The 27,916-nt window shown below is 42.7% G+C and overlaps 1 protein-coding gene across 3 annotated transcripts in view; it reads left to right on the top strand.

Moving 5' to 3' along the window:
* slc12a3 (solute carrier family 12 member 3) overlaps window positions 1–17,059 on the top strand; it is a 47,246-nt gene extending 30,187 nt beyond the window's left edge. The window contains exons 17-25 of one of the 3 annotated variants that reach the window (XM_052028049.1): window positions 400–534; window positions 3,717–3,823; window positions 5,148–5,230; window positions 7,525–7,623; window positions 10,463–10,574; window positions 12,175–12,261; window positions 12,381–12,516; window positions 13,492–13,559; window positions 15,209–17,059. In XM_052028049.1, the coding sequence (XP_051884009.1) occupies window positions 400–534; window positions 3,717–3,823; window positions 5,148–5,230; window positions 7,525–7,623; window positions 10,463–10,574; window positions 12,175–12,261; window positions 12,381–12,516; window positions 13,492–13,559; window positions 15,209–15,350 (969 nt within the window). In that variant the 3' untranslated portion in view covers window positions 15,351–17,059. Of the gene's footprint in view, window positions 1–399; window positions 535–3,716; window positions 3,824–5,147; window positions 5,231–7,521; window positions 7,624–10,462; window positions 10,575–12,174; window positions 12,262–12,380; window positions 12,517–13,491; window positions 13,560–15,208 lie in introns of all 3 variants that reach the window. The other 2 variants (XM_052028048.1, XM_052028050.1) reach the window with 2 other exon arrangements.
* Window positions 17,060–27,916: the final 10,857 nt, after the last annotated feature.

Genomic DNA, 27,916 nt, shown 5'->3' with positions numbered 1-27,916 from the left:
CATACCCAGTCCTGCAGGTCCAACTGACTGCCAGGCATCTCCCCTGTGACCACCCTCCACTGTCCACTCTCCTGTGACCCACACTTACTTGTTACATCCCATTTACATCTGCCCACACCACCACATTATTTGCTGCCGCCATTCGATTTTGAGACCTTTGTGACAAATGTTTATTGGGGAGTTGACTGATTTTCCCTAACCTAGGGTGATAAAATACATTGTATAACCCTCCCGTCCTAAGTCTGCCACATCCTTGGCATTGCTTCCAGGACTTGTGCCTCTGATTATTACAGTCTTTCAGAAACCATCTTCCCCACTCAGTCGCCATGGTCATTGTTAATGATTGTCCATTGAGTGCAATAGTTTTTATACTTAATTACACCCTGTCCTTGATCCAAGGGTCATCAAAAAGAAAAGGTGCCTGAGGTCACCTCTGATGGACACTTCAAGTGGATGACCAAGAGAAAGATCAGGTCATTTTATACAGCAGTGGCTGCAGGTGACTTACGAACTGGATCGCAAATGTTAATGCAGGTAAATGCATAAAACACAGGAGCAGAGTTCTGGTGCAACACAGGGCAGGGCAGAAGCAAGGTGCAATGGAGGGCAAAGAGGAGGTGAGGTGGGATGGAGGGTGGAGCAGAGGCAAGGGGACAGAGGGTTGGTGGTCATGGTGTAGAGGCAAGGTGATTTTGCACAAATCACAATAGAAACCCAAAACATCTAGGGTAGTTACGGCTGAAAGGTCACAAAATCATCAGTGCCTTATATGTGTCTCATTTATAACATCGGACCTTTAATCATCATATGGTTCCTGCAAAGGTTTTAGATACATTATAATGGAAAATCACACCTGCACACTCTCAGCCAGAATGAATCTGTCCACAACTCATTGCAATTATATTCACCTTGTCCAAGGCTGAATCCTGCATCAGTAAACATGAAGTGGGAAGTTAATTGTATTTTCCTCACTTTTGCTGGGTACATAGAACATTACAGCACAGTACAGGCCCTTCGGCCCACAATGTTGTGCCGACATTTTATCCTGCTCGAAGATCTATCTAACCCTTCCCTCCCACATAGCCGTCCATTTCTCTATCATCCATGTGTCTATCTAAGAGTCGATAGGGTAGTATTGGTGTGTCTAACCAATTGGTTAACAGAAATCTTTACATTTCAGATTTAAGGTTTATGACTGATCTGCATTGATTGCTGTTTGCAGAAGAGTTTTCCAGGTTTCTACCTTCCTGTTCATGAGTGTAAATTTTCTAATTTCCTGAGCTCACATTGCACCAGATGCAGGGCTTTGTACAGCTGTGGCATTGCTTCTATCTCCTTGTATTCCATTCCTCCCGGCAAAGTCCAGCATCCCATTTGTCCTTTTGGTTATTTCCTGTTCTGGTCCTTGGCAATTTGATAAGCGTTGTTCCTAAGTCCCCTAAGGTCTTTTGATTTTAGGTCTTAGGTCCCCTAAGTCTCTTTTGATTTCTACCAAGTTCAAGTTTATTGTCATAGCCATACACACCCAGGGTATAAATGCCATGAAAATTAGCTTTTTGCAGCAACAGTACATTACAAACACGACAAACAATAAATTAACATAAACTTAAATTAACATAATTTATACATAACTTACATAACAAACATAACAACACTAGTACAAATTGAGAGAGAGAAATAGAAATATAATGCAAGGTAGTGTTAGGGTTTTTCAGGTTGGTTCGAGAACCTGACGGCAGTGGGGAAGAAGCTGGTGTTGAACATTGAGGTGTGGGTCTTCAGGCTCCTGTACCTCCTGCCTGATGGCAGCACCGAGAAGAAGGCATGGCCCAGATGGTGCGGGTCTCTGATCATGGATGTCGCCTTCCTGAGACACTGCCTCTTGTCGATGTCCATGTCCACCTTTTGACTGTTCGATTTTTTTTTGGGAGGACAGGGAAGATGACAAAGTAGATGACCTCATTAGTTATCTTCCTTGAAATCCATTTGCCACAGTTTTGATCTTTTGATATAATTTTGTAATTTAATGTTTCTGTCTACACTGTTTCCAGTGACATAATCTCTGTGCCATCAGCAAACTTGTCCATGTGGCTTTTTGTCCCATTGTCTAAGTAATTTATAATGGATATAGGTCCTCTCTGGGTTACAAATGCTCGACTTGTGGACAGCCCAGCCCGTACATATGAATGAATGTGGGTAGACCAGCAGGATGGATGGGGAAGGATTTGTCAGCTGCTGCAGGCGCCTTCTTCCAGGTGGGAACGGGGCACTTCTGCATGCCTTCTCACAGTAGTGTAGCGGTTAGCGTAATGCTATTAGAGCACCAGCGACCTGGGTTCATTTCTGGCCGCTGTCTATAAGTGTCTGCATGGGTTTCCTCCGGGTGCTTAAGCTTCCTCCCACATTCCAAAGATGTACAGGTTAGGAAGTTGTGGGCATGCTATGTTGGCGCCGGAAGCGTGGCGACACTTGCGGGCTGCCCCCAGAACACTCTACGCAAAAGATGTATTTCACTGTGTTTTGATGTACATGTGACTAATACAGATATCTTATCGTACTAGGGAACCGTTCAATAATCTTATAACAACGGGATAGAAGCTTTCCTTGAGCCTGGTAGAACATGCTTTTCAGGCTTTTGTATCTTCTGCCCGATGGGAGAGGGCAAGTGAGAGAATGCCTGGGGGGTGGTGTCTTTGATCACACTGGCTGCTTTACCAAGACAGCGAGAAGTGTAGACGGAGTCCATAGAGGGGAGGCTGGTTTCTGTGATGTGCTAAGCTGTGTCCACAACTCTCTGCAGTTCCTTGTGGTCACGGCAGAGCAGCTGCCGTACCAAGCCGTGATGCATCCAGATAGGATGCTTTCTATAGTGCATCGATAAAAATTGGTGAGGGTTGACGGCAACATGCCAAATTTCTTTAACCTCCTGAGGAAATAGAGGTGCTGGTGAGCTTACTTGGCCATGGCATCTACGAGGTTGGACCAGGACAGGCTATTGGTGATGTTCCTGCAGTTGCAGCTCATTGCAAACTTCATCTCTTGCCATTCAGCCAGTTCCTAAATGAAGCTAATAACTTGCATTCTATCCTATGAGCTCTGCCCTCACCTACCTGTCTCCTATGAGGGACTTTATCAAATGTCTTCTCAAAGTCCAAACAAGATATCATGGACCTTCCCAAGATCATGATCCAATCACTTCTCAATCACTTTTTCCTCAAGCGTGACCAGTTCTTAATAAACATGACATACAGTATATTTAAAAAAATAAGGAAATGAAGAAGATAAAAATAGGTGCTAATCAGATATTTTGTTCATTAGATGGGAATAACTAATGCTGCGCTTCACTTAAATTCTAGCTGTATAGGACCAAGAGAAGGGCCTTTTACGTATCATTGGTTTGAGGTATAGTGAATGGTGAGGAAGGACCAAGCAAAGGAGAGAAGGAGCATTTTTGTACATCCCACACATGCCTCAACTGTGCCATTGTATTAAGCTTCTTCCTTGTGCTTTCAATTGTGAATGGCCTCAGCCACTTTGCTAACTATGGAGATATTTTTCCATCATTCCAATGCTGACTGTTTATGATAGAAAGAGAAAGCTGCAGTATGAATGAATGCATTATGATTTACAAATGCCTTTTGTTTATCTGAACTTTTTTGCCTGCTATTCAAGGATGTGTGCATGGTTTAAAATAAATCGCATTTCATGTTGACTAGGCTGTTGGTCTGGGGAGGATGAAGCCCAATGTTCTTGTGATGGGATTTAAAAGGAATTGGCAATCTGATCATCCACAGAACTTGGAAAACTACACTGGCATTATCTAGTGAGTATTTCACTCTGCAAATCTTTTTAAAAAGATAGATGATTTTAAATGTAAATACTTTGATGAGAATTTATTCCAAGATTGATTCTAGATATTAATTTTCACAATTTTTAGCAGAATGTTTTATCTTGAACTTTCCCCTACACTTGTCCTAATTGTCAAGGTTAGTCTACAGACAACAGCATGAAATGAAACTCACATCTTTACTCTCCAGTAGTCCTGGGCTATTGCAGGACTGACAGCTCATTTTGAATTGTGGGAAATGAGTGCTGGAGGTCACATAGGATGTTTATATCTAATGTTTGGATCTATACAGTTATAACTGTACACAAATATATCTGTGCACAGGAATAAAGATAGAAGGAAGATGTTAAAACAATGCAAAAACCACACTGCACATGCAGAATAGGCTATAATTTGCTGCTTCAGTGAACCAAATAACCTCTCTCCTTAATTGTTTAACCTTGCTCATTTGGGTATTTAACATTGTTTTGCAAGAAAATTTTCTGGAAGTGTGAGCTGACGGTGGTGAAGTGAGGGAACTGGATGTTCAAAATCTGAGTTAACAGTGCAAGCATGTTGCTTAATTCATCTGATTGAAATAATGGCAAAATATAAAATGGAGTTATTAAATAGTGTCAATAAATTCAATGTCAAACTTGTGAAAACAAGAGATAAAGAATAATTAGAATAAGAGAAAGATTATATTGCCCTTTCACACCCCTTTCAAAATATTCCAAAGCAATAAAGCAATTATGTCCTTTAGAGGTGCCGTCATTATTGTAGGACACACAGTAGTCAGTTTGTGCACATCACACATCCACAAACACCAATGTGGTCATGACTAAGTAATAGTCTCATTCAGTAACAGTGAGTGAGTTATAAATATTGTCCAGCACACCAGATATAACTCTCCCGCTCTTCTGGAAAGTCGTGCCGAGGGATCTTTTACGTCCCTTGATTTAAAATTGCAAAGAGACAGAAAGAAAGTTAAGTATTTCAAATCTGACATTTTTGAAATCTACAAGCCTAACCCAACAAGCATGACCCAAACATCATAATGAATGGTCAAGACCCTCTGATCCATCCAACTTGTCCCACGTTGACCTGTGTACTATGTTACACACTCCATTTACTCCATTCCCCATCTCAACAACCACTGTGCTGGAGAGTTCAAACAACAGGTAAAAGCCCCAGGCCAATTGCTACAAATAATCTGGAAATTCTGCTCTGACCTCTAGGTGACCAAATGTAGTCCAGACAATTGCTTGAACTGACTAATATAACATTTGGCTAAGTTTGCAGCCTGTGTTTGAATTTGCAGTGACTCGTTCGACTTGAATTATGGCGTGTGCGTGATGAGAATGAAGCAAGGCCTGGACATCACAAGAATGACACATACTTGTGGTGAGTAGGCAAAATCAAAATACAGCAGATGATGGACATCTGAAATAAAATCTGAGAGTGCTGGAAACACTTGGCAGGTTAGGCAAGATCTGTGGAGATAGAAACGGTTAATATTTCACAGTTCCTGTTCTGATTTTAAAAAATTATTGGTCTGGATTTTGCTGAGTGAGGCCAATGATTAGTTTTGTTCAAGGGCTTATTTCTTCAAAGCTGTACAGTGCTGGGCTCGTGGCTTTTTATAAAGCTGTTTTTTTTGGGAGGGAGCACCGGTGGCAGCACTTGCAGGGAAGAGAGGGCAGGGGTGCAGAGAGAGGGAGGATCAGAGCACAGTTACTTCAATGGGGTGGGGAAGTGTAGGAATCTGGGGGTATCAGATTGAATCGTGGGGGGGGGGGACGTGGTTGAAGTTGTGATTGGCAGTTGGGGGTGTGGTTTGCTAGTGGGGGAGTTTAGCCTGGTTGTCATAGGCAGTGGGTGGCATAGCAGTTGGGGAGGGGTTGATTGGGCTAGCAATGGGAGTTGGGGAGCAGGACTTGAGGTGACTGGAATGTGCAGGCCTCCAGATTGAGTGGGTGCGGTGGTGGTTGGATAGGACTGGGGTCAGGGCCAAGGCTGGAGGAGCTTGGAGAATAGGGGAGGGGGTAGAGATTGGATGGACAGAATTGGACTGGAAACTGGGAGAGGGGTTGTAGAGGGTTCAGCTAGAAATCATAAGAGTTGTGATTTATGAGTGGAATGGGGAGGGAGGGGTGCATTACAATATGTAACTGAAAGAGAGAAAATTACCTATTCTTCGAGGGCCTTACTTGAAGTAGGTTCCTTATGCCAGACTCCGTGGCTTGGATCCTGTTTGAGCAGGCCCATTTTAGGAAGCAAGTGTTGTAAAAGCCTGCACCGTACACAGACCACGCGGGCGTGGACCAAAGTCACTGATGTGACATCCAGACTGCACTGCGTACTGTTGGACTCCATTGTGCAAGTCCAGCTTCCTCTGCATTTTAATTTGCTTGGATGCACAGTGACCCTGGAGGAAAATCACAGGTTCTCCAAACTTTCAGCGAGTCCCCAGTTATCTTGTATGAATGATACTTTTGTCAATTAGAATTGAGTCACATGGTGCAGTTTGCAATCCAAGTTCAACTTGTCTGCTTTTTGTCTCTCCCTTGTGTTGAAATCGAGATTTGTTATTTTAGCCCCATGCTCAAAGCCACTCTTTCATAGAAATCAATGCTGCCTTTATATTATCATCATTCTCATCATTCTACTAACATGAGCTTGCTTTTACTTCTCTGTTCCATCTTTGTTTGGCATCATTGAAGCCCTTTAATGAAGGTGCTTGGCCTTTGCCTAGATTTCTGAATCAAAATAGTTTATAGATCTTCATCCTTTGTATTAATTTGTCCCTCTGACAGGGAGTGAATCTTTTTTGTCTTTAACATCTTTGGATACCCCTATATTTGAAAAAAATGAGGATGAGAAAACAATGGCTAAATAGACATATCAATATATTGTTAAACTGAATAATATAACACTTCATGGCTATTACAAAACAAAATATAAAATTCTGATGAAAGATCCCGGACTTGAAATGTTAACTCTTTCCACAGATGCTACCTGACTTGCTGAGTGTTTCCAGCATTTTCTGTTTGACTTACAAACTGTAAATTATTTGTTTTATTTTGTAATGACTTAAACATGATAAATGCTCTAACTTCTCGTGAAGTATTTTTTAGTTATCTAAGCTGATTGTTGAAAATCCCTGCATTGCTGAACTGTACTGCTGACATCATCCTGTTTCCATCCTGCTACTTTCTGGACGGAATCATTGTCCAATCTTTTCTTGTGCTGTTTTATTATTTAAGAACAGTATTCAAGATAAGTAAGAAAGAGGTTGTTTGCTCGAATAACTATGTGGGCCATTAAAATTAATAAGAATCGTCTTTCTTTGCTCTATGAATCTGATGTAGTGACTTACAGTATATAACTTGAATAAGATGAAGTAATTTGTAGATGGATCCTTCATTTTCTCCACTAGACCTGATGGGTCAAACATTTTACTTGTGCTCAAAAGAATGACAACTTGGTAAATCATATCCAACAATGAATCTCAATCTCAAAGGCAGAGAGAAAATTGAAGGAAAAGGATAATTATCTTTGATAATTAAAAGCGCCTTTAGTGGGAGTTCGTAACCACGTGCCTTTAGCTTACTGGGATTGTATTGCTTTGAACTGAGTGGTGCCTCTGTCACTTATTCTATTAGATAAAACAAACCTTACTGTTTTTTTTTCAGTAGACTCCAGTGCTGTGTTTGTTGAACAGCAGGCCAGTACCATTTTCCAGTTGGAACAAGGCAAAAAAAACATTGACATCTACTGGCTCTTTGATGACGGAGGTAACACTTGGCACTGTTCTTCTTAAGATCTGCATGGTAGATGAAATTCTAATCTCATGTTCAATGGTGCTATACAGTTGCAGCTTAGAATATGACAAGATCAGTTCTGTTACATTACACAGAAAGAGAGGTCATAGAGTCATAAAACTTGGCAATAGGCCCTTCAGTTACACAGACTATCAAAGCACACATTTACTAATCCTACACTAATCCCACTATATTCATCCCGTCAACACCTACCCTTCACTCCCTCCCCTCCCCTCGTCCATCTGATCCCCACCCACCCCAGAGCATTTTACAGTGGCCAATCCGCATGTCTCTGGGATGAGGGAGAAAAGCGGAGCACCCAAGGGAAACCGATGTGGTCACAGGGTGAACATACAAACTCCACACAGACAGTACTGGAGGTCAACGCTGGAGCTGTGTGGCAGCAGCACCACCAGGCGCACCAGTTGTGTTACACCTGGATGAGAATAGAGAAGGGTAAACCCGCCCTGTAGAATTTTCCAAATTCAACACTTAGTTTCACCATTCCCTGCCAAGCCTACAGGTGGCTCCTCCATGGAATTATCCATCCCCCTCGGCCCAGCCCGACCACTACCACTGGGTGCACTTTCACAGTATAGCCAGCCTGGCAGAGCTAGGTTCAGACATGATGACGAGGGAGGCTCATACAGACAAGGTGACAGATACATCGGCTAAGATAGACGTAGGGCAGCATACAGATTCAAAGACATGAGAAGGCAGAGGATCACAGAAAAAAACACAAGGGCGAGGATTATATAATCTTTTCCAGTCCTCTCATTACATGTTGTATTCATTTGGTTTGTTGAATTATTCATAATCAACAGACACAAGGACACAAGGAAATGGGATCAGGATTAGGCCAGCTGACACCTCAAGTCCGCTCTGCCATTCAATATGATCATGGCTGATCTACCCCAGGCCTTACCTCCTCTGTGCCAGCTCCCCATAGCCCTCAATCCCCCAATCTTTCAAAAATTTATCTACCACAACCTTAAATACTTGTCATGAGTCAGCATCCACAACTCTCTGGGCAGAGAATTCACCACCCTCTGCAAATTTCTACATACTTTGGTTTTAAATGACCAGCCCCTTATCTTGAAACTATGTCTCCTCATTTGAGACTCTCCCACTAGTCTCGATGTTGAAACATCTCAACATCTTCCTTGTCATGTCTGCCCTTAGGATCTTTATATGTTTCAATAAGATCACCCCTCGTTCTTCTAAACTCCTAAGAATACAGACGCAATTTGTAGATGTTGGTAGAATAATGTTGGTCCCTTGGTAGAATAATCCACTCATCTCTGGAACTAGCCTGGTGAATCTTCTATGGATTGCCTCCAATGCTTCTGTATCCTTTCATAGGTAAGTGGGCCCAAATCATACACAGTACTCTCAGTGTGACCTTGCCAACGCCAGGTCCAATTGATACAAAACTTACTCATTTCTAAACTCCAACCTCTGTAATAAAGGCCCTCTTAACTACATGCTGCACCTGCCTGCTAACTTTTTGTAAGGTTTTGAACAGTGGCTTCCTCTGTCTTCCTTGACCTCTAAAGCCATACACATGTCGTCAACTGAGATGATATGAATGATTGATTCCTAAGGTGGACAGTTTGTTAGAGGTCCTGTGTTTTGTGGATGTTAAGTATAAGACCCATTCTCTTGTATGCCTCAGTGAACAATGACAATGGCTTGGGGCTCAGTCTCTGAATGTGTGAGTAAGCAAGCATCATCGATGCACTGCAGCTCAATGACAGAAGTTGGGGTGACCGTAGATCGGGAGTGTAGGTTGAACGGTTTCCCATTTAGACAGGTAACTTGTTTCAAGGTCTCTGCAAATGGTATTCAGAACCAGTCCCTCAGAAGTATATGAGATATGTCCATGCTGTTATAAATGTCCGCTGTTATATAGACTATTGAACGGTCCCCTAGTACAATAAGATGGACTCTTGACCTCACAATCTACCTCGTTGTGGCCTTGCACCTTACTGTCTGCCTGCACTGCACCTTGTCTATAACTGTAACACTTTATTCTGCATTCTGTTATTGCTTTCCCTTGTACTCTCCCAGTGCACTGTTACAATGAAAAGATCTGTGTGGATGGCATGCAAAACAAGTTTTTCACTGTACCTCAGTACATGTGGTATTAATAAATTTATCAGTTTTTTACCAATTCATGTGATATTTCCTCACTGCCATGGGAAGTACAGCAAAACCATATGGAGGATATTGCCTGGGATGGAGACTGTATAAGCTGGGTGTTTTCCTTGAAGTGGAGGAAGCTAAGTGGGAGACCTGATTGAGGTATACAAAATTATGAGGGGCATAGAGAGGGTAGATGGGGGAAACATTTCCCCGTAACATAAATATCAAAAACTAGAGGAGTTGGGTTTGGGGGGGTGGGGGGGGGGGGGGGTGGTGCAGGTTTCATGGAGATCTGTGGAAGAAAATGTTTTCACCCAAAACAGGTGGTGAAAGTGGGTGGTCTGCAACATTTAAGAAGATTCTGGAAACACTTAAATTGCCAGGGCATAGAAGGCTACGGACCAAGTGCCGCTAAGTGGGATTAGCGTAATGAGTAATGAATGGAGGGCATGGGCACAGTGAGCGAAGGGGCCTGTTCTGCACTGTGTGACTCTCTGAGCTTCCGAACAACATGTAGATGAGAAAGGGGATGGAAAGGAAGAGAAGTGGAAGGAGGGGGAGGGGTTGGGGTGGGGGGGAGAAAGTGAAGCTGTGTGTGAGTACCCCTGAGCCCATCAGACAGTGCCGTGCCCTGCTGCTGCTCTGACCGACGTTTTCCTTCCTATAGGCCTCACCCTCTTAATTCCATATCTGCTCACTCGCAAGAAGAGGTGGCGCCAGTGCAAGGTTCGTGTGTTTGTGGGCGGTCAGATCAATCGTATGGATGAGGAAAGAAAGGCGTAAGTGTACCTGGCTCTGAGAGTGCCTTTGACAGACTCTGCTGCTGAAAGTACTGGTAGGAATAACCACTGCAAATCCTAGTGAAGACAAAGGCAGCCATATTTGGCCTTGGGCTCTGTGTTGTTGAGGCATTATGGTTGTGGAACAACTAATGCATGCTTGTGGCATAAGTCACAGCAGGCACCATGTGGGTGAGGGAGCTAGCCTCTGCTCCTTTAACAACCACCAGAAGTATCCACAGAACTAGATCATGTGATCAGTGAGTATGCCGTGGTGATTTGAGGCCAGCGCTATTTGAGGAAGCTCCACTCTTGAGCTGCTGGAAGCACAGTCCACCAGCAGTGTTGTTTATTAACTATTTGTTGATTAATTTATACTAGCTACAATCATAATTCTCCAAGTCCTTGGAACTTTTTAAGAGGTTTGCTAAAGCAACAGGGAGTGGTGTGGCCAGTTCTGAATGATGCCATCCTGATTTCAGTACGAACTCTGCTGCCAGGTATGGATCATTAGTTGGCATTCCTGCCCACTGCCCTGTCCTGTAGTTGCTGAGGTAGCTGGTAGCAGATTTGGTCGAGGATGTCTGAACCTCGGAGAAGTGTGTGAGACATTGCGCCTCGGGGCAGACCAGTGACTGAAGTTCACTGTGGCCATGAACTTTTATACATTGGGGTACTTCCCCTCTGGTGTGGGAAATATGTGCACTGCAACAGTTTTCCATAGTCACTTAAAAATCATAAAGAGACTGCCTGTGTATTTCAGATTTTATTGATTGTAACTGATTCAGTTTTGTAATTTTAATAACATCTTTTTAAATTTGGAAATTTCCTTTTAACAGTTTGATTGTTTCTGAATGTTACGGCAGTGCAGTTGGCACTCTTGCTTCAGACCACTAGAGACCTGGGTTCAATCCTGACCCTGGGTGCTGTCTGTGTGGAGTTTGTATATTCTCCCTGTGACTGTGTGGGTTTCCCATCAGGTGCTTTGGCTTTCTACCATATTCCAAAGATATGCTGGTGGTTTAACTGGCTCCTATAAAATGCCCCTTACCCAGTTGCAATATGATCAAAGGGGGGTTGAGGATTGCAGAATGGGATTGATGGGATTGCTCAGCTTGGACCAGTGGGTCAAATGCCCTCCTCTGTCATAGTAAGTTACAGACGTTAAGAAGTACTCAAAATATCTTTGACAATTGTCCACGCCAAGGGAGCATGACTATCTAGCTGTCAAAATCTTGTTCAGCTCTTTAGTGGGTGCAGCGAGTTCTGGCCTCACTCACTTTCCCATTTGCTCATGGAAAGCAGACCTTACCGTGAGTGATGGAGCAGGCTTCTTCCAAACGTTCCCATGGAACCATGCAGAGTGCAAACTTTATTTGGAGGTCATCAACACAGTTAGTTCACCAGCAATGCACCTTCCGGACCATAATTCCCATCTTCCAATTTATACTCCATTTTATGGCAGGCCATCAGTGCTGAAAAGTGAATCAGCTCCTATTTCAGGCTCCTTGATGCCAGTGAAATACTCTCCCAGGTCAAGTTGAAGATTTCACATTAGCACTTAAAGAACCAAGGCTAACAATTCTCTCTTTGGGTTTAGGATGATTAATCTCCTAAACAAATTCCGTCTTGGTTTCCATGAGGTCCATGTCCTGCCAGACATCAACCAGAAGCCTCGTCCTGAACAGTAAGGAATACTTGAACATGGCTCTTGGACTACTGTCACTCTCTCCTGCATGGATTGTCTCTGGTTACGGTCACTGGTTTTAATTGAACATTCATAACTTTTTTTTCCTTTTATTGTAGAGTGAAGAGGTTTGAGGATCTGATTGCTCCTTATAGACTGAATGATGGATTCAAGGATGAAGCCATTGTTAATGAGTTGAGGAAGGACTGTCCGTGGAAGATCTCAGATGAGGAGATTAAGAAAAACAACACAAAGGTACGTAAAGATCAGGTGAAAGAATCAGTTCACAACTGAACAGATTCTCAGTTATGAATGATGTGACACACTAGGAATGTGTTCCTGCTGGTCTGATTGTGGAGTGGAATGCCTTGGAAATCTGACAGTGCAGTATAACTCCGGTAATCTGGTACCCTCCGGACTTTGGTGCTGGACTAGGAGATCTTCCAGACTATTAGATGTTAATCATATTAATTCCCCAGTACACTTCTATTTCATTTTTTTAAAACGTGAGTTTAAAGAGAGCAAGAAACTGAGCCCTGGTGAGTTTAAAGAGAACAGGAAATAGAACCTGGTGGGTTTCAGTTTGTACATTCCAGTTTGTCAAAACAAGGTAAGTCGTAATACAAGCACTCCAGAACCTGCCTCCAGCTGCACCTACCTTCGTTCCGGTGTTCCCGACCATGACCCCAGCTGCACATCCCACTCGCATGCCTGATTCCCAGCTCGTACTCTGGACTAATGAGTAAGACAGATGCCAAACCATAGGGATTTCCGAATAATTGGACACTGAATTATCAAAGTTCTACTCTAGTTAGACTGCCATTGGTATGAGAACTCGAAACCCGTTTCCAAGCATTTGGAATGTCATTTTCCACTGAAATGTTCTGGTGTTTGGATCTTGTACCAGATTACAGTGATGCTTATATTGCAAATATGGCTAGATACTTGGGTAAAGAACCGAATGTTTTTATTTAGTGAATGTGTGTCCCCACTGTGCTGTGTCGTTAATGATATCATTCGCTTTCAACAACAAAGTCTAGCAAATCAAATTAGTGGTAGGACTTTTGTGCACTACCAGCAACAGCTAGCAGTTTTTAATGTATTCATTGTACTAGTCAGTCAACTTTATCAATCAGCTAAGCAGCAGTCCTGGAATTAAAACGTCTGAGGCACGTGTAGGGAGCGTGCAAATGAAGTGAGTTTTGATGATGTGATTGTTTCCTGGTGCAGTCACTCCGACAAGTGAAACTGAATGAGATCTTACTGGATTACTCCCGTGATGCTGCACTCATCATTATGTAAGTATGAAGCCTAGTCCGTCTGACCTCCAGCTTTGACCATCATCAGTCCCTTCCCCTACATGTTGCAGCATATTCACCAAGAACGATTTTGTACAAAACCCAGGTTGTGTAGTATTTATTTTACAAGTGTGGCTAGATGCACGGGGAAAAGGGTTGAAAAAATTATTTCAAACTTTTTCCCAATTTCAATTTACAATACATATTAGTTTTTTTATCAAAAATAATGTACCTATTTAACTATCACGACAGACATCTGCCATTTCTGGTTGTCTTGTCTTCTTGGCAGCTGCAGCCACTACTCAACCAGGGGGTTGATGAGATGCCGTCGTGGTTTTTAAAGCCACCCTATCCACATTTCAGATCAGTATATCTTGTGGATCGAGTGTAGGAGATTTGAATTAAGCTTTCTGGATTAATGAAAATATTGTTCCTTTCAGGGAAAAGAATTCTGATCAATTGTGACACCAACTTTCTTTTCACATCAGTTAGGAAATACCCACTGTGGTAGGAAGTAGAATTATAACACAAGGTTGATCTGACCTGATTATTGGAGCACTACGTTAATTATTAAAATTATGTCACTTCAGTTCCATTATTCACTCAGCCGTTGCACTGAGCCAGTTCTATCTGATATTATCCCATTTAACCATTTTTTTAATAAAAATGTATTCTCATAAAAGTATATTCATATTTTCTGAAGCTGTGATACACAAACATAAATTCATAAAAACTGAAGCACAAACATTTAAGTTCACATAAATATGAGGTTATATAAAGAAGCCCATGTATTTTTTAAAATTTCTTTGATGGTGTTTTTCAACCTTTTATCTGAAAAACAGAATTAAAGTGACAGGAAAATATAAGTCTGTTTACTCAGTGCCAGATTTTAGTGATGAAGTGACATTGTCTTTTACTTACACTTGCTCCTCTTGCCTGTTCCCTGAGCTGAGATTTGATCATTGTTTTTGCGCACACCATCAAATTGAGCTGTTGAGCTACCTTCCCTGGCAGTGTCAGACCGAGGCACACTTTTGATGTCTCCCACTTGGACTCAGCATTGACCACTAAAATATCATTGATAGAGGCACATCTTTCCTGCTACTTTTCACCACCTCGTCCCATTGTATGTAGTTGCTTGTAGAACTTAAAGTTCTTCTTAGACATCTGAAGGGAAATTTCAGATACACAAAGAAATGTAATGACCCTGGTGAGACTGTTTAAGTGCTTTAACTGTATTGCCTCTGGTTCTGGCACGGTAGTGTAGCGGTTAGCGTAATGCTATTACAGCACCAACGACCCAGGTTCGATTCCGGCCACTGTCTGTGAGGAGTTTATATGTTCTCCCCGTGACTGCGTGGGTTTCCTCCGGGTGCTCCGGTTTCCTCCCACATTCCACAGATGTACGGGCTAGGAAGCTGTGGGCGTGCTATGTTGGCGCCGGAAGCGTGGCGACACTTGCGGGCTGCCCCCAGAGCACTCTACGTAAAAGATGCATTTCACTGTGTGTTTCAATGTACATGCGACCAATAAAGATATCTTAAATTATTAGCCTTGGAATCCTCAAAAAGAGTGCATTTTTTATTTTGTATTATTGAATTTCAGTTGGACCCAATGTGATGTTGTGTGGTTGTTTATTGTTTTTTCAGTACTATGCCTATCGCAAGAAAGGAAAAAAGCCCAAGCGCACTGTACCTGGCATGGTTGGAGACCCTTTCACAGGATCTGCGTCCTCCTGTCGTGTTAGTCAGAGGAAACCAGCAAAATGTCTTGACGTTCTACTGTCAATAACACTTATTCACTTTAAAACACTCTTGAACTAAATACTTTCTCAAATAATTGACACAACAAATTTGAATGTATGTTGAAAATGAACTGGTAAAACTATGCATGTTTTGGATATGTGATTTTAAGGACTTGAAAAGAAATGTGACTGAGAGTATAAGATCAGCATGAAAGAGCAGACACTGTGAAAAGGGAACACCCTTTATAAAGCTATTAACATGTAATATAGTAAACCTAATTAAAGTAGTAGTAATTCTAATGCAGTCAACTAATCAATGCTCATGCTATATGAAACATAACCTACTAAATCAATAGTAATGCTAAGTCTTGGAGGAAATTAAAATAAAACCTGTGGTTATTCCATGGATACTTGAAATAAAACCACAATGATTGTTCATCATCTGTTCGATGGGTCGGGCCCTCCAGCTGCAGTCACGTCCTACAGTCTCTGCACAGTTGCACTCAACTGAGCTGGATGTGAAGGGCTGATCTCACTGGCCTTAAATCAAGTAGGGAGGCCTGTACAGTGACTGGGCCTCAGGCAACAAAGTACAGAGGCCCTGCCCCTAACAGGCTTTGACAATAAGCAGAGTTGGAGGCTGAGCTTCATCCTGTCAAGCATTTTTAATTCTTAAATGCCACCTGCTCACAGGTATTTCAAAACTATTCAACTTGAAGTAAATGATTGGAAAGACTTTTTTAAAAAAAGTAAAATATTTTAAAAAATAATTAAAACATAATTAAAAATACTGTTTACCTTCCCTTTTACCTCCTAATCCGCAGGCCGAGAATCATTATTGTAGCCGATGGGTCACAAGTCCAATGCTAGATGCAACCTGGCATGGGATACTAGTGATTCCCAGTGTGATGCTGGGAATTCCAGCAAGGCAGGGATCCATCATTGGATTCCAAGTGGTGTTCCATCTATCACTCAGTAAGTCTCAGAGTTCTGTGATGGAAAATGTGTGTGTGCTCTTTTGAGATTTACTGAAACTTGGCTGAAAGGAGCTGCTAACTGTGATCAGCAAGGTTTGCCCCACTGAGTGCGGTGCAGCATGTGTAGCTGGGTTCATGAGTTGGCAACTGAATCCACAGAATGAACTGATAAACTCACTGATATTAAGGCTGGGATCTTCCTCAGCACTTCTCCTGTTCTTCACTGGAAGCTCAACTGAAACACAAGTAAAGTCACAACAGTAATGAGCCTTGAGGAAAATCCCAGCCTTCATGCTTGTCCAAGGTGGACTTACGGTATGGAAAGTCTATCAATTCAGTTGCAAGTGCATCATTAAGTTTCCTGGTAATGAACTGAAGAATACTTCGAGATGAGCCTGCTGTGATGTCCTCAGTTATCAGGGACATGCAGCTTATGGAGTATCTCATATTGGCCCAGAACTCAACCCAAACTCTGGGGCACAATAGGAGCAGTTTATGATGTTAATTGTTGTGTACACCCAGAGAAGATAAGGCCTCAATTTTTGAACATGTGAATCCCATGATAAGATTGATATTTAATAATCACTTAGTATTTATCACTTCCTGTGTACAGCATCTTAAAGCCATGACTGCATTTTTAGCCTGTAATCATTACCATGCATTTATTATTGTCAGTATTTGCCATCTGAATGTATTGATTGTTGCATGTAATCACTTATTCTCTGAGTCAAATTTGGTGCCAGGGTATATATTAAGATTAAAATAAAAAGCAATACTGGCCAGGACTTTTTTTTTGGTGAATGGTATATGCCCCACACTGATAGGCATAGGGTATTGCTGGTAATTAGTTATGCAGGAAGTTTGACTAAGGAAAGTTTCCTTGAACCAGCAGAAGGGACATATGACAAGGCTCTTTATTAAAATACTGACTCTTTATTCAGGAATCACCAGAAAGTAGTAGAAAATACAATGGCCATAGGTCAGAAGGAGGCTGTAGGGCAGATAATGGAAGGAAGTGGAGTAACAAGAGCTGGTTCAGTTCACCTATATTATGAGTGGAAATATATATTAACAGTCATAGAAATATAAAATGCAAATTACTGACCCTGGGAGTGGGTGGGGGATATTGAAACAAAAATAATTAGATGATGGTTTACTAAAGGCTGAATAAATAGAAAGGAGGACAAGTATAACTGAACTGGAATCCAGTTAACACACCGAGAGCAATGCTGGCACATCCAAGTGCCTGAGGTGCCGGCTGATCCATGTTGGAATCATCAAAAAGCAAAAATCTGCGGATGCTGGAAATCTGCAATAAAAACAGAAAGTGCTGGGAATACACAGCAGGTCAGGCAGCATCTGTGGTGAGAGAAACAGTTAATGCTTCAGGTTGATGACCTTTCAGGGAAAAGTTAGAAATCAATGATCTTTTAAGCAGAAGGGGGGGGGGGGGGGGAGAGAAGAAGGGAAGTGTCTGTGACAGTTGGAGACCAGAGTTGTTCAGGTGATGAGGTGAAATCGTCCCTTTGGGCCTGGGTGACCTCTCTGATGGAAGGGTGAGCAGCAGATTGGGAGGCATGGAAGAGATCTGCTGCAGCTACTTGGAAAGATCCTGTGGTGTGAAAGTTGATAGTCAAGGTGATTTTGAGCTCTATGGAGAAAGCAGCCCAAGCACAAGAACGTGGCTGAAAGATAACCGTGGTATTTGGCAGATCTCTGTGAGAACAGCCTTGGAAAACAGCCTCATCAGAAGTCCAGGTAGGATGTGGGGTCTCAGAAGACTGTGGGAGTGAGGCCTTTGTGGATGACCAAGGCTTTGCCACTTGCCCTGATAATCCTGACCAACCCTGCATGACCAGTCATTGCCATACCAAATGTGTCAATGGGAGATTGTTGCCAACAATCCCACACCTTGGGAACCATTTGAAAGAATATGTCAGCAGCTAAGTGTGGAGAGAGCATTCCCTGATAGTATTAGCACATACTGAGAGTCTGGAGGGCACTTCAACAGCTTGCCGTGAGCTCTGAAACTGCCCAGTCAAGTCTGTCGACATCAGCAAGGTGTTCCTTTAGATAACCGATGCAGCAAAATAGCCAATATGCTCCAGTTGTACTTTGACTTTAGTGAGGCCTGCAAGTTCAGATTTGGGATGTATAGACACACTCAATAATCTTGAGGAGGAAGGAGATGTTTCAGAAGCTTCAATATTGCTGATTGTTAACTAATAACTAGTGATCTCACTCTCATATGATACCAGCAAGTTCCTTCAGAATTATGCTATAATGATTTTGCTGTTAATTCACCAGTAAAATAGAATGTAAATCATAGATGTCAACTGATGATTATAATTTTCCATAGAACATTCTAGAACATTGGTAATCCAAATATCAACTATTATTTAAGTGTATGATACATAGATTATTTTCATAACTGTTATTTAAAGATGAAAGACACTGAAAATGGTAAGTCACCGCATACTTCCTTGGAAACTGAGCAGATAGACTGGTAGGCTTTTCCTTCATGGGAGCACCAAGGTTTGCAGTGCAAAGTCAACGCAGAAAAAGAGCAAGAAAGTGACAGAATCAGAAATAGGAACAAGTGAAAGGAGAGTTAGCAGTCAAAGAATAAGAAATACTTGATGGGAAATACCAAAATTCATAATAGCAAACAGCTTATTGTTAGGCACAGAAAGACACAAAAATACCCATTAGTGTTTTTATACTTGAACTTCCCAAATGCACTACGCAGTGTTCGATATAACCATGATTTACAAAGGTTACAATAACTGAATGGTGATAACAAATACAACGCAATATATGGATAGACAAAGAGTCTAAGCGGGACTTTCCATGTGCTTTTGAAACTCCGGCAAGTTTTTTTTCTGACCACTGTTCCCTGTATTTACTCAGTTATTCTTTTGAAATCTGCAAGCACATCTCTCCTCACGGCTCGGGTGAGATTACCCAATGTCTGGGGCAAAGCAAGAACGTCCCCGGCTTCCTTGTTTTAACTGGCTTCAACAGCACTGAGCTCTTTGCTTCAGTCTAGTTGGGACAAGTTTGTATATGTTTTACAACTTTACATCCGATCATCCCTTGCGATAAATGCCTCTTAACTAATCATTTTCCAGATTTGCGTGAGCACGGGGTTTGCTATTAGCTCGGCTCCACTTTATAGCAGGTTTAAACATCCAGGCAAGTAGTTTCATTGAGATCGGAGACCAGATAAACTGCGGGATAAGTCGAGAGGCAGTTAAGCAAGATCCGGAGTTTTCCATAAAACCAGCCGATATGATCAGCACCCTTGGCTTGGGGAAAACCTTGCCCGTGAGCCATGCAATAAAAACTCCTGCATGACGATTTGTGATTTATGATCAAGGAGAACATGCCCCGGAGCAATCCTTGTTTCATTTATAATCCATTCAATACCTCAACCGTTTTATTGAGGTTTGTTTGGAATTTCACATAATGAAAATTAACAGCCACATAATACTTGAAATGTACTTTTTTGAAAATTGTAAAACAATTGAAAGATTCAAACATCTCTAATTCCAGAGAAGAAGGTGAGCAATGATATCAACAGAACAGTAATTGGATGAGGTTCCACCGAGAGTTTGTATAGACTTGTGCAAAGTTTGTATTTCCTTTAAGGTCAGATTGAATGTAAGCCAATAATTGCTTTAAGGCCCTGGTTTCATAATGCGGTGGCTATTCCTGTTCCAGTGGATCTTTGCAAGGGAGAGAACTCCAAGGATTTTTGATGTTAAGCGGGTTAGCTGTGATCCTATTGGATGGTAGAGTGGACTTGAGGGGCTGAATGGTCAGTACTACTTGTCCTATGTTCTGGTGCCTCTTCGTGGGTTCCAGGTTACTTAAAATGAAGGGTTTCTCTGTGCAAGACTGTAATTGGTTCACTTTGCACTGAGGCTTGCAGCTGGGTTTTGAAACACTGGGGTGGAAGTGACCAAAGGGAAGCACAACCCTCACCCAATTTCCCCAGATCAGCTGATTATGTTGGAATCACAATGTTGGAAACAAGCCTTAACTTTGTCGCCAAAAGGTTGTCACTTAAATGAAATTTAGAGGGATGGGTCAGAATGCTGGGGGATTCCAATAAATTGGGTAGTCAATGGAAAGAATATGGAAGTATTTCAATCCAGTGCTGAAAGTACAAGGGGAGAGAGGCAGGCAGTCCAGGCAAATAAAGCCTATTGCTGAACCTTGTGATGAGCACTCAGCTGAAACATCCTGTTCCAAACTCAGTCTTCTCCATTACTCATCCATTACCGAGAATTAGATATTCCACATTCCATAAATTAATTTAATTGCCCTGTAATAGTTTTAAGATGTTTTCAGTGGATTGGACATGTTCTTAAAAGCTCTGCCTTCAGTTTTGTGGATAGTCAACATATCTGCTTAACTGGATAGTCATTGTTTCATTTCTCCTTATCTAAATGTTTTCTCTGAGAAAACAATGATTGAACAAAGGTGATGTTGACCTTGTGTGACAGAGGGTTTAGAGGAAGTGATGCCTAAGGACATGTTGAAAGCTGGATGATGGGGTCCTGGTTATAATTGTGGTGAAAACTATGTCCCTCCTGTTTCCAGAAGTTGGTCTCAAAATTTCTTTGCAGGAAGGAGGGAGCAGAATGGGGGTGTTTTTACTCTGACACGGATGTTGGGCAATGTAGGCAAGGCCAACATTAATTTTGTATCCTTACTTACCATTGAGAAGATTGTGTCAAGCCATCTTCTTGAAGCATTGCAATCCATGTAGTGCCATTAGGTCAGAAACTTTGGTACAGAGGGAGGCTATTTGGCCCATCATGTCTGTGCCTGTCCCAGGATTTTGAACCAACGATGGAGAATGAATGATGAAAGGATATATTTCCGGGTTAGAAGGGTGTGTGATCTGGAGAGCAACATGCAGAGGTGTCGGTGTTCCCATACACCAGCTGTTCTTGTCCCTCCAGGGTCGAGGTCATTGGTTTGTGAGATTCACTCAGAGTAGCCTCGGTAAATTGCTGCACAGGATTTTACAGATGGTGCGCACTGCAACTGCAGTGCACTGTTGGTGAAGAACGCGTGTGTTTAGTGTGGGGGATAGGATGCAAGTAGGCTGCACAGCCCTGGATAACGTCGAGTTCTTCAAAGTTGGAATTCCACCCGTCCAGGCGCGTGAGGAGCATTCCATTACGCTCCAGACTTGGCCCTTGCAAGTAGTGGACAGGTTCTGGAAGTTAGGTGGGGAGTGTCATCTTAGTCTGGACATGGACTGCTGCAGTACTAAACAATTGCAAATGGAAGTAAAGACTGTGCAATCATAAGTGAAAGCCCCTATGTCCAACCTCATCTCATGAAGAAGTTACTGGACCTTGGACACTGCTAAGGTTCTGCAGCCATGTCTCCACAGAGCAGTTAATATAAAACCAATATCGCCATTGGAATAACCAGACAAAGTACTAATGTCTATGAAAATCTGCCAGCTAGTGTCACTAACATTGCAGAAAATATCTTTTAATATTTGTTCCAGGCAGCTTTCCCACCTATGGAGTTCTGTCAGATAACAAGCCTACGTGTTCACTCTAGAGGCGGTGTTGTAATAACAACATTACTGAAGACAAATGCAGAAGCACTGAAGCACTACATGTCTTATGTTTTTGCTGCAGGTGTCCAACACCCCCTCCACCTTCTTTCACTGGTGGGAATAGCTGTGCATTAACCTTCTCCACTGAATTATTTATCAGAGTGCAACATACTCCTTTTATCCTCTGGTGAACAGCACACCTGAGAGCTTTAATGATAGCAGGACTGCTTTGTTTAAACCTAGGCCAGAGTGCTCTGTCCTTCACACATTCTAAATAAAAATATGCAAGGTTATAAAATGTAAGTTGAAAATTTCATACTCATTTAAGAATTACAGTAACTAAAATGCTTAAAGGGTATGGTGCAGGTTTGTGAAATGATTTTACTCCTTCACCCATTTAAGCCCAGGCACTACTGTGCTGAATTAGAACAAGCCTCAGTTAAGCGCGACTATAAAGCTACTCCGGTTTACTGACAACAGAAGTCACAGAATTAAACAGCACGGAAACGGGTCCTTCAGCCCAACTCATCAACACTGACCAATTTGCCTGTGTGAGTTACTCCCATTTGCCTTCGCTTGGCCCATATCCCTCTAAACCTTTGCAATCCATGTACCTGTCTAAATGCCTTTTAAATGTTGTGATCGTACCTGTCTCTACCACTTGTTCCACTTAGCCATCATCCTCTGTGTGATTTGGGGTGAACGTATGTAACGTGATGTTTCAGTTTCTAGTTTCAGCAACTGAGAAGTGTCTGTATGAGGAAGCTAGGTGACCTTCCCCACCACTTTTACCAAGGTTTGAATGCTCTAACACCACTAAATGTATCAGCTGGTACATGTGGAGATGTGCCTTAACTCAACCCCAGTTCTTCATCACATGACACCTCCCTAAAAAGAATTTGAAAGTAGAAAGGAACAAATTTTGAACAGGAGGACACAACGTTACCCATAGGATATGCTGGGATCTGGTGCAGTAATGTGAAACCACACAACAGGTTTAATTCAGGAGAGATGAGACAGGCACCTCCAGAAGCAGCACACCCCATACATAATATAATCAAAGTAGTTCACCATATTTCAGAAAGCTTTATATAACACAACTCAATTTGCATGGTTCCCAGGCAACGTGCCTCTCAATTTGATGTTCCAGTGTTTTACTCCAAAAAGGTTCAAACTATTTAATGCTGATGACTAATGTAGCTTTTCTTGTTTTAAGGGGGAATGCAGTGCTTTGGCTGAGTTTACACTGAATGTTAATCTGAATTCCAATACCAATGGGAGGCCTGAGGGCTGAACTCTGAAATGAGGCTCCAGGGTCACTGTTGTATTACAGGTGGGTATTCCACTTGAAATCTTGACTTTATTTCTCTCTCCAAAGAGGCTGCTTGACTTGCAGAGTGTTTCTGACAACTTCTATCTTTAGAGGAATAAAGGGCTGTAGATGCTGGAATCTAGATGAAAAACACGATGATGCTGGAGGAACTCAGCAGGCCAGGCAGCATCCGTGGAGGAAAGCAGGCGGTCAACATTTCAGGTCAGGACCCTTCATTACCAGCATTGGTCTCAGACTACATCCCTATAGTGTTGTGCACAACAGTAAACATGGAACACTGACAGTGCCTTGTTGGAAGTGTACTAAACCCTACCTGCTCTACTCTAGTGGATTACTTGTAATATGTCAGATCAGGCGAAGAGTGTCCCGTCTTTCTTAGCACCATCAATAGTCAAAAGTCAGTGGCGGATAATGATTTGTGGTCAACTCCATGTTGGACATTGTCTGCTGTGGCTCACGAGCCCCACCCTGGGATGCCCATTTCTGCCAAAGTTATGGAGAGGGTGCACTGAGAAGATGAGAGGTATCCTGATGTTTCTCTGGGCTCCCTTAGCCAGCTGGGCTTTTTTTCCCTCCTTGCACCTCCTGAACAGTCACTCTCCTGAGGTCCCAATCACTGGCAACTATTTCCGGGTTAATGCCAGAAATCTTTATACTTTGCTGACAGTCAGAGGTGAAAATAGGCCGGTGCGGCGAACTGGTCAGGCAGTGGCTGAGGATTAACTTGGCAATGTTAGTGACGTGAACGTACTGGTAAGAAATTGAAGTTAAAGTTACTTTCACGCCTGCTTACACTTGTCCTTGGAGTGGAGGCAAGGACTTCCCTCAGGTTGTGACCCACTAGCCAGTTTACTGCAGAGAATGTCCTCAGGAACATGGTTGTTATCTATCCAAAGCATGCAACTAATTCACTGCAAATGTTGCTCGGTAATGAATGCTTGCTGACAGACGTGGCTTGCTCCATGACCTGGTCCTGCCAGGAGATGCTGAGAATGCATCTGAGACAGTAACAGTAGAAACTGTTCAGCCTTTTCTCGTGCTTTGCCTACATTCTCCAAACTTCACTACTGCAGCGTATATCCAAGGATAGGCTCACAGTTTGGTGTTCCACATCTACATGATGTTAGTTCACACCCTCTTGCTCAGCTTTGACGTAACTGCAGCTTTTGCCAATGTTTATATGATTTCAGCATCAAGTGACAGATTGCCAGTAACTGTGCAGCCTAGATACGTGAAGATGCATCACATTAACAGCACCACTGGTGCTGGTGGATTGGCTGCATCCTGGGTGATGTCATTCATCCTCCCAATGCTGTTGGTCAATCCAAACTCTTATTGATGTCTGTCCAGTGGCTGCTAGAGATGTTCCTCAGCATAGATGCAATAACGAGGTTTAAAGGGCATTTGAATATATACTTGGGTAGGAAAGGCCTAGAGGGATACAGGCCTAATGTGGGCAAATGAGATTAACATAGATAGGCAGATCACAGCTGGGAGCTAAACATCCAAGGATACATATCCTATCCAAAAGACAGGTAGGTGGGCAGAGGGGGTGGGGTGGCTCTGTTGGTAAAAAATGAAATTAAATCCTGAGAAAGAAGTGACATTGGATCAGAAGATGTAGAATCCTTGTGGGTAGAGTTAAGAAATCACAAGGGTAAAAAGACCCTGATGGGATTTACATACAGATCTCTGATCTAGTAGCTAGGATGTGGGGTACACATTACAACAGGAAATAGAAAAGGTATGTAAAAAGGGCAACGTTACAGTGGTCATAGGGGATTTTAATATGCAGGTAGATTGGGGAAAATCAGATTGGTACTGGATTCCAAGATAAAGAGTTTGTAGAATGCCTACAAGATGGCTTTTTAGAACAGCTTGTGGTCGAGCCCACTAGGGAAAAGGCAATTCTGGATTAGGTGTTGTGCAATGAACCAAATTTGATTAGTGAGTTCAAGGTAAAGGAACCCTTAGGAGGCAGTGATCATAATATGATTGAATTCACCCTGCAGTTTGAGAGGGAGGAGCTAAAAATCAGATGTGATTGGTATTACAGTTGAGTAAAGGTAACTACAGAGGCATGAGAGAGGAGCTGGCCAAAGTTGAGTGGAAGGGGACCCCAGCAGGGATGCAGAGCAGCAATGGCAGGAGTTTCTGGGACTATATCAGAAGACGCAGGATCAGTTCATCCCAAAGAAGAAGAAGCATTCTAGAGGGAGGATGAGGCAACTGTGGCTGACAAGGGAAGTCAAAGACAGCATGAAAGCAAAAGAGGGGGTGCACAACGTTGCAAAAATTAGTGGGAAGCTAGAGGATTGGGAAGCTTTTAAAAACCAAAAGAAGGCAACTAAAAAAGCAATAAGGGGAGAAAAGATGAAATATGAAGGTAAGCTAGCCAATAATATAAAAGAGTTTTTTCAGATATATAAAGAGTAAAGGAGAAGCAAGAGTGGACATCGGACCGCTGGAAAATGACGCTGGAGAGGTAGTAATGGGGAACAAAGAAATGGTGGACGAACTGAATAAGTATTTTGTGTCAGTCTTCACTGTGGAAGACACCAGCAACGTGCCAGAAATTTGAGGAGTCACGGGGCAGAAGTGAGTGTAGTCGCTATTATTAAGGAGAAGGTGCTTGGGAAGCTGAAAGGTCTGAAGGTGGGTAAGTCACCTGGACCGGATGGACTACACCCCAGGGTTCTGGAAGAGGTAGCTGAAGAGATTGTGGAGGCATTACTCGTGATCTTTCAAGAATCTCTAGATTTAGTAATGGTTCCAGAGGACTGGAAAATTGCAAATGTCACTCCACTCTTTCAGAAGGGAGGGAGGCAAAAGACAGGAAATTATAGGCCAGTTAGCCTGACTTCAGTGGTCGGTAAGATGTTAGATTCCATTATTAAGGATGAGGTTTCAGGGTACTTGGAAGCACATGATAAAATAGGCCAAAGTCAGCATGGTTTCCTTAAGGGGAAACCTTGTCTGACAAATCTGTTGGAATTCTTTGAGGAAGTAACAGGCAGAATAGACCAAGGACAGTCAGTGGATGTTGTTTACTTGGATTTTCAGAAGGCCTTTGACAAGGTGCCGCACATGAGGCTGCTAAACAAGATAGGAGCCCATGGTATTACAGGAAAGGTACCAGCATGGATAGAAGATTGGCTGACTGGCAGAAAGCAAAGAGTGAGAATAAAGGGGGCCTTTTCTGGTTGGTTGCCGGTGACTAGTGGTGTTCCGCAGGGGTACACGGTGTTGGGTCTGCTACTTTTCACGCTATATGTTAATGATCTGGATGGCGGAATTGATGGCTTTGTGGCCAAGTTTGCAGATGATACAAAGGTGGAGGGGCAGGTAATGTTGAGGAAGCAGGGAATCTACAGAAGGACTTGGGAGAATGGGCAAAGAAGTGGCAGATGGAATATAGCTAAGTGAACGGTCATGCACTTTGAGACAAGGAAAAAAGGCGTAGACTATTTTCTATACGGGGAGCAAATTCAGAAATCAGAGGTACAAAGGGACTTGGGAATCCTAGTGCAGGATTCCCAAAAGGTTAACTTGCAGGTTGAATATGTAGTAAGGAAGGCAAATGTAATGTTAGCATTCATTTCAAGAGGACGAGAAGATAAAAGCAAAGATGTAATGCTGAGCCTTGATAAGGCATTGGTCAGACCACATCTGAAGTATTGTGAGCAGTTTTGGGCCCCATATCTAAGGAAGGATGTGCTGGCAATGGAGAGGGTCCAGAGGAGGTTTGCAAGAATTATCCCAGGAATGGAAGGGTTAACGTATGAGGAAGGATTGATGACTCTGGGCCTGTACTCACTGGAGTTTAAAAGGATGAGGGGGGATCTCATTGACACCTACCAAATATTGAAAGGCCTGGATAGAGTGGACGTGGAGAGGATGTTTCCAGTAGTGGGAGAGTCTAGGACCAGAGGGCACAGCCTCAGGATAGAAGGACATCCCTTTAGAACAGAGATGAGGAATTTCTTTAGCCAGAGGGTGGTGAATCTGTGGAATTCATTGCCACAGATGGCTATGGAAGCCAAGTCATTGGGTATATTTAAAGTGGAGCTTGATAGATTCTGGATTAGTAAGGGCGTCAAAGGTTACGGGGAGAAGGCAGGAGAATGGGGTTGACAGGGAAAAATCATGATCGAATGGTGGAGCAGACTTGATGGGCCGAATGGTCTAATCCTGCTCCTGTGTCTCATGGCATCACGGTCGGCATGTGCTGTACGTTTCTATGACTCTCTGTAGATGCCGGTATGGCATTGACTACATGCACCAACTCTCTGATGAGGACCTGGTGCACTTTTATCAGGGCTCTCAGGTGAGCAAGGTTAAACAACTTTCCGCCGGCTCTGGTGTGCAAACAGACCCCCTCAGTGGATCAGCCCAAAGGCACAGGACAGCAGCACCAAGAAGATGATGCCAAATAATGTCACCACCAGATTGCAACCTCTGTGGATCTCGAGGGTTCTGGGGGGTTAATCCTTCCCTCACATATATTTGTACTAAAGATACAGGTCACTGCTCATCATGCCTCTTGCATTGCCATGAAAGGAGCAGATCATACTGAGCAGCTTCGGTCGGCAGCCAATTGTCCTCAGCAGCTTGAATCATCTGCCCCTCCTCGCACAATCTAATGCTTTGGTGAGGTCGACAAAGGTGTTATATAATGGACTTCTCTGCCCACAGCATTTTCCTTGCAGTTACTGA

The sequence above is a fragment of the Pristis pectinata genome, chromosome 13, assembly GCF_009764475.1.
Source record: "Pristis pectinata isolate sPriPec2 chromosome 13, sPriPec2.1.pri, whole genome shotgun sequence".
In the NCBI taxonomy this organism is placed as follows: Eukaryota; Metazoa; Chordata; class Chondrichthyes; order Rhinopristiformes; family Pristidae; genus Pristis; species Pristis pectinata.
This window is presented reverse-complemented; position numbering and strand designations above follow the sequence as displayed.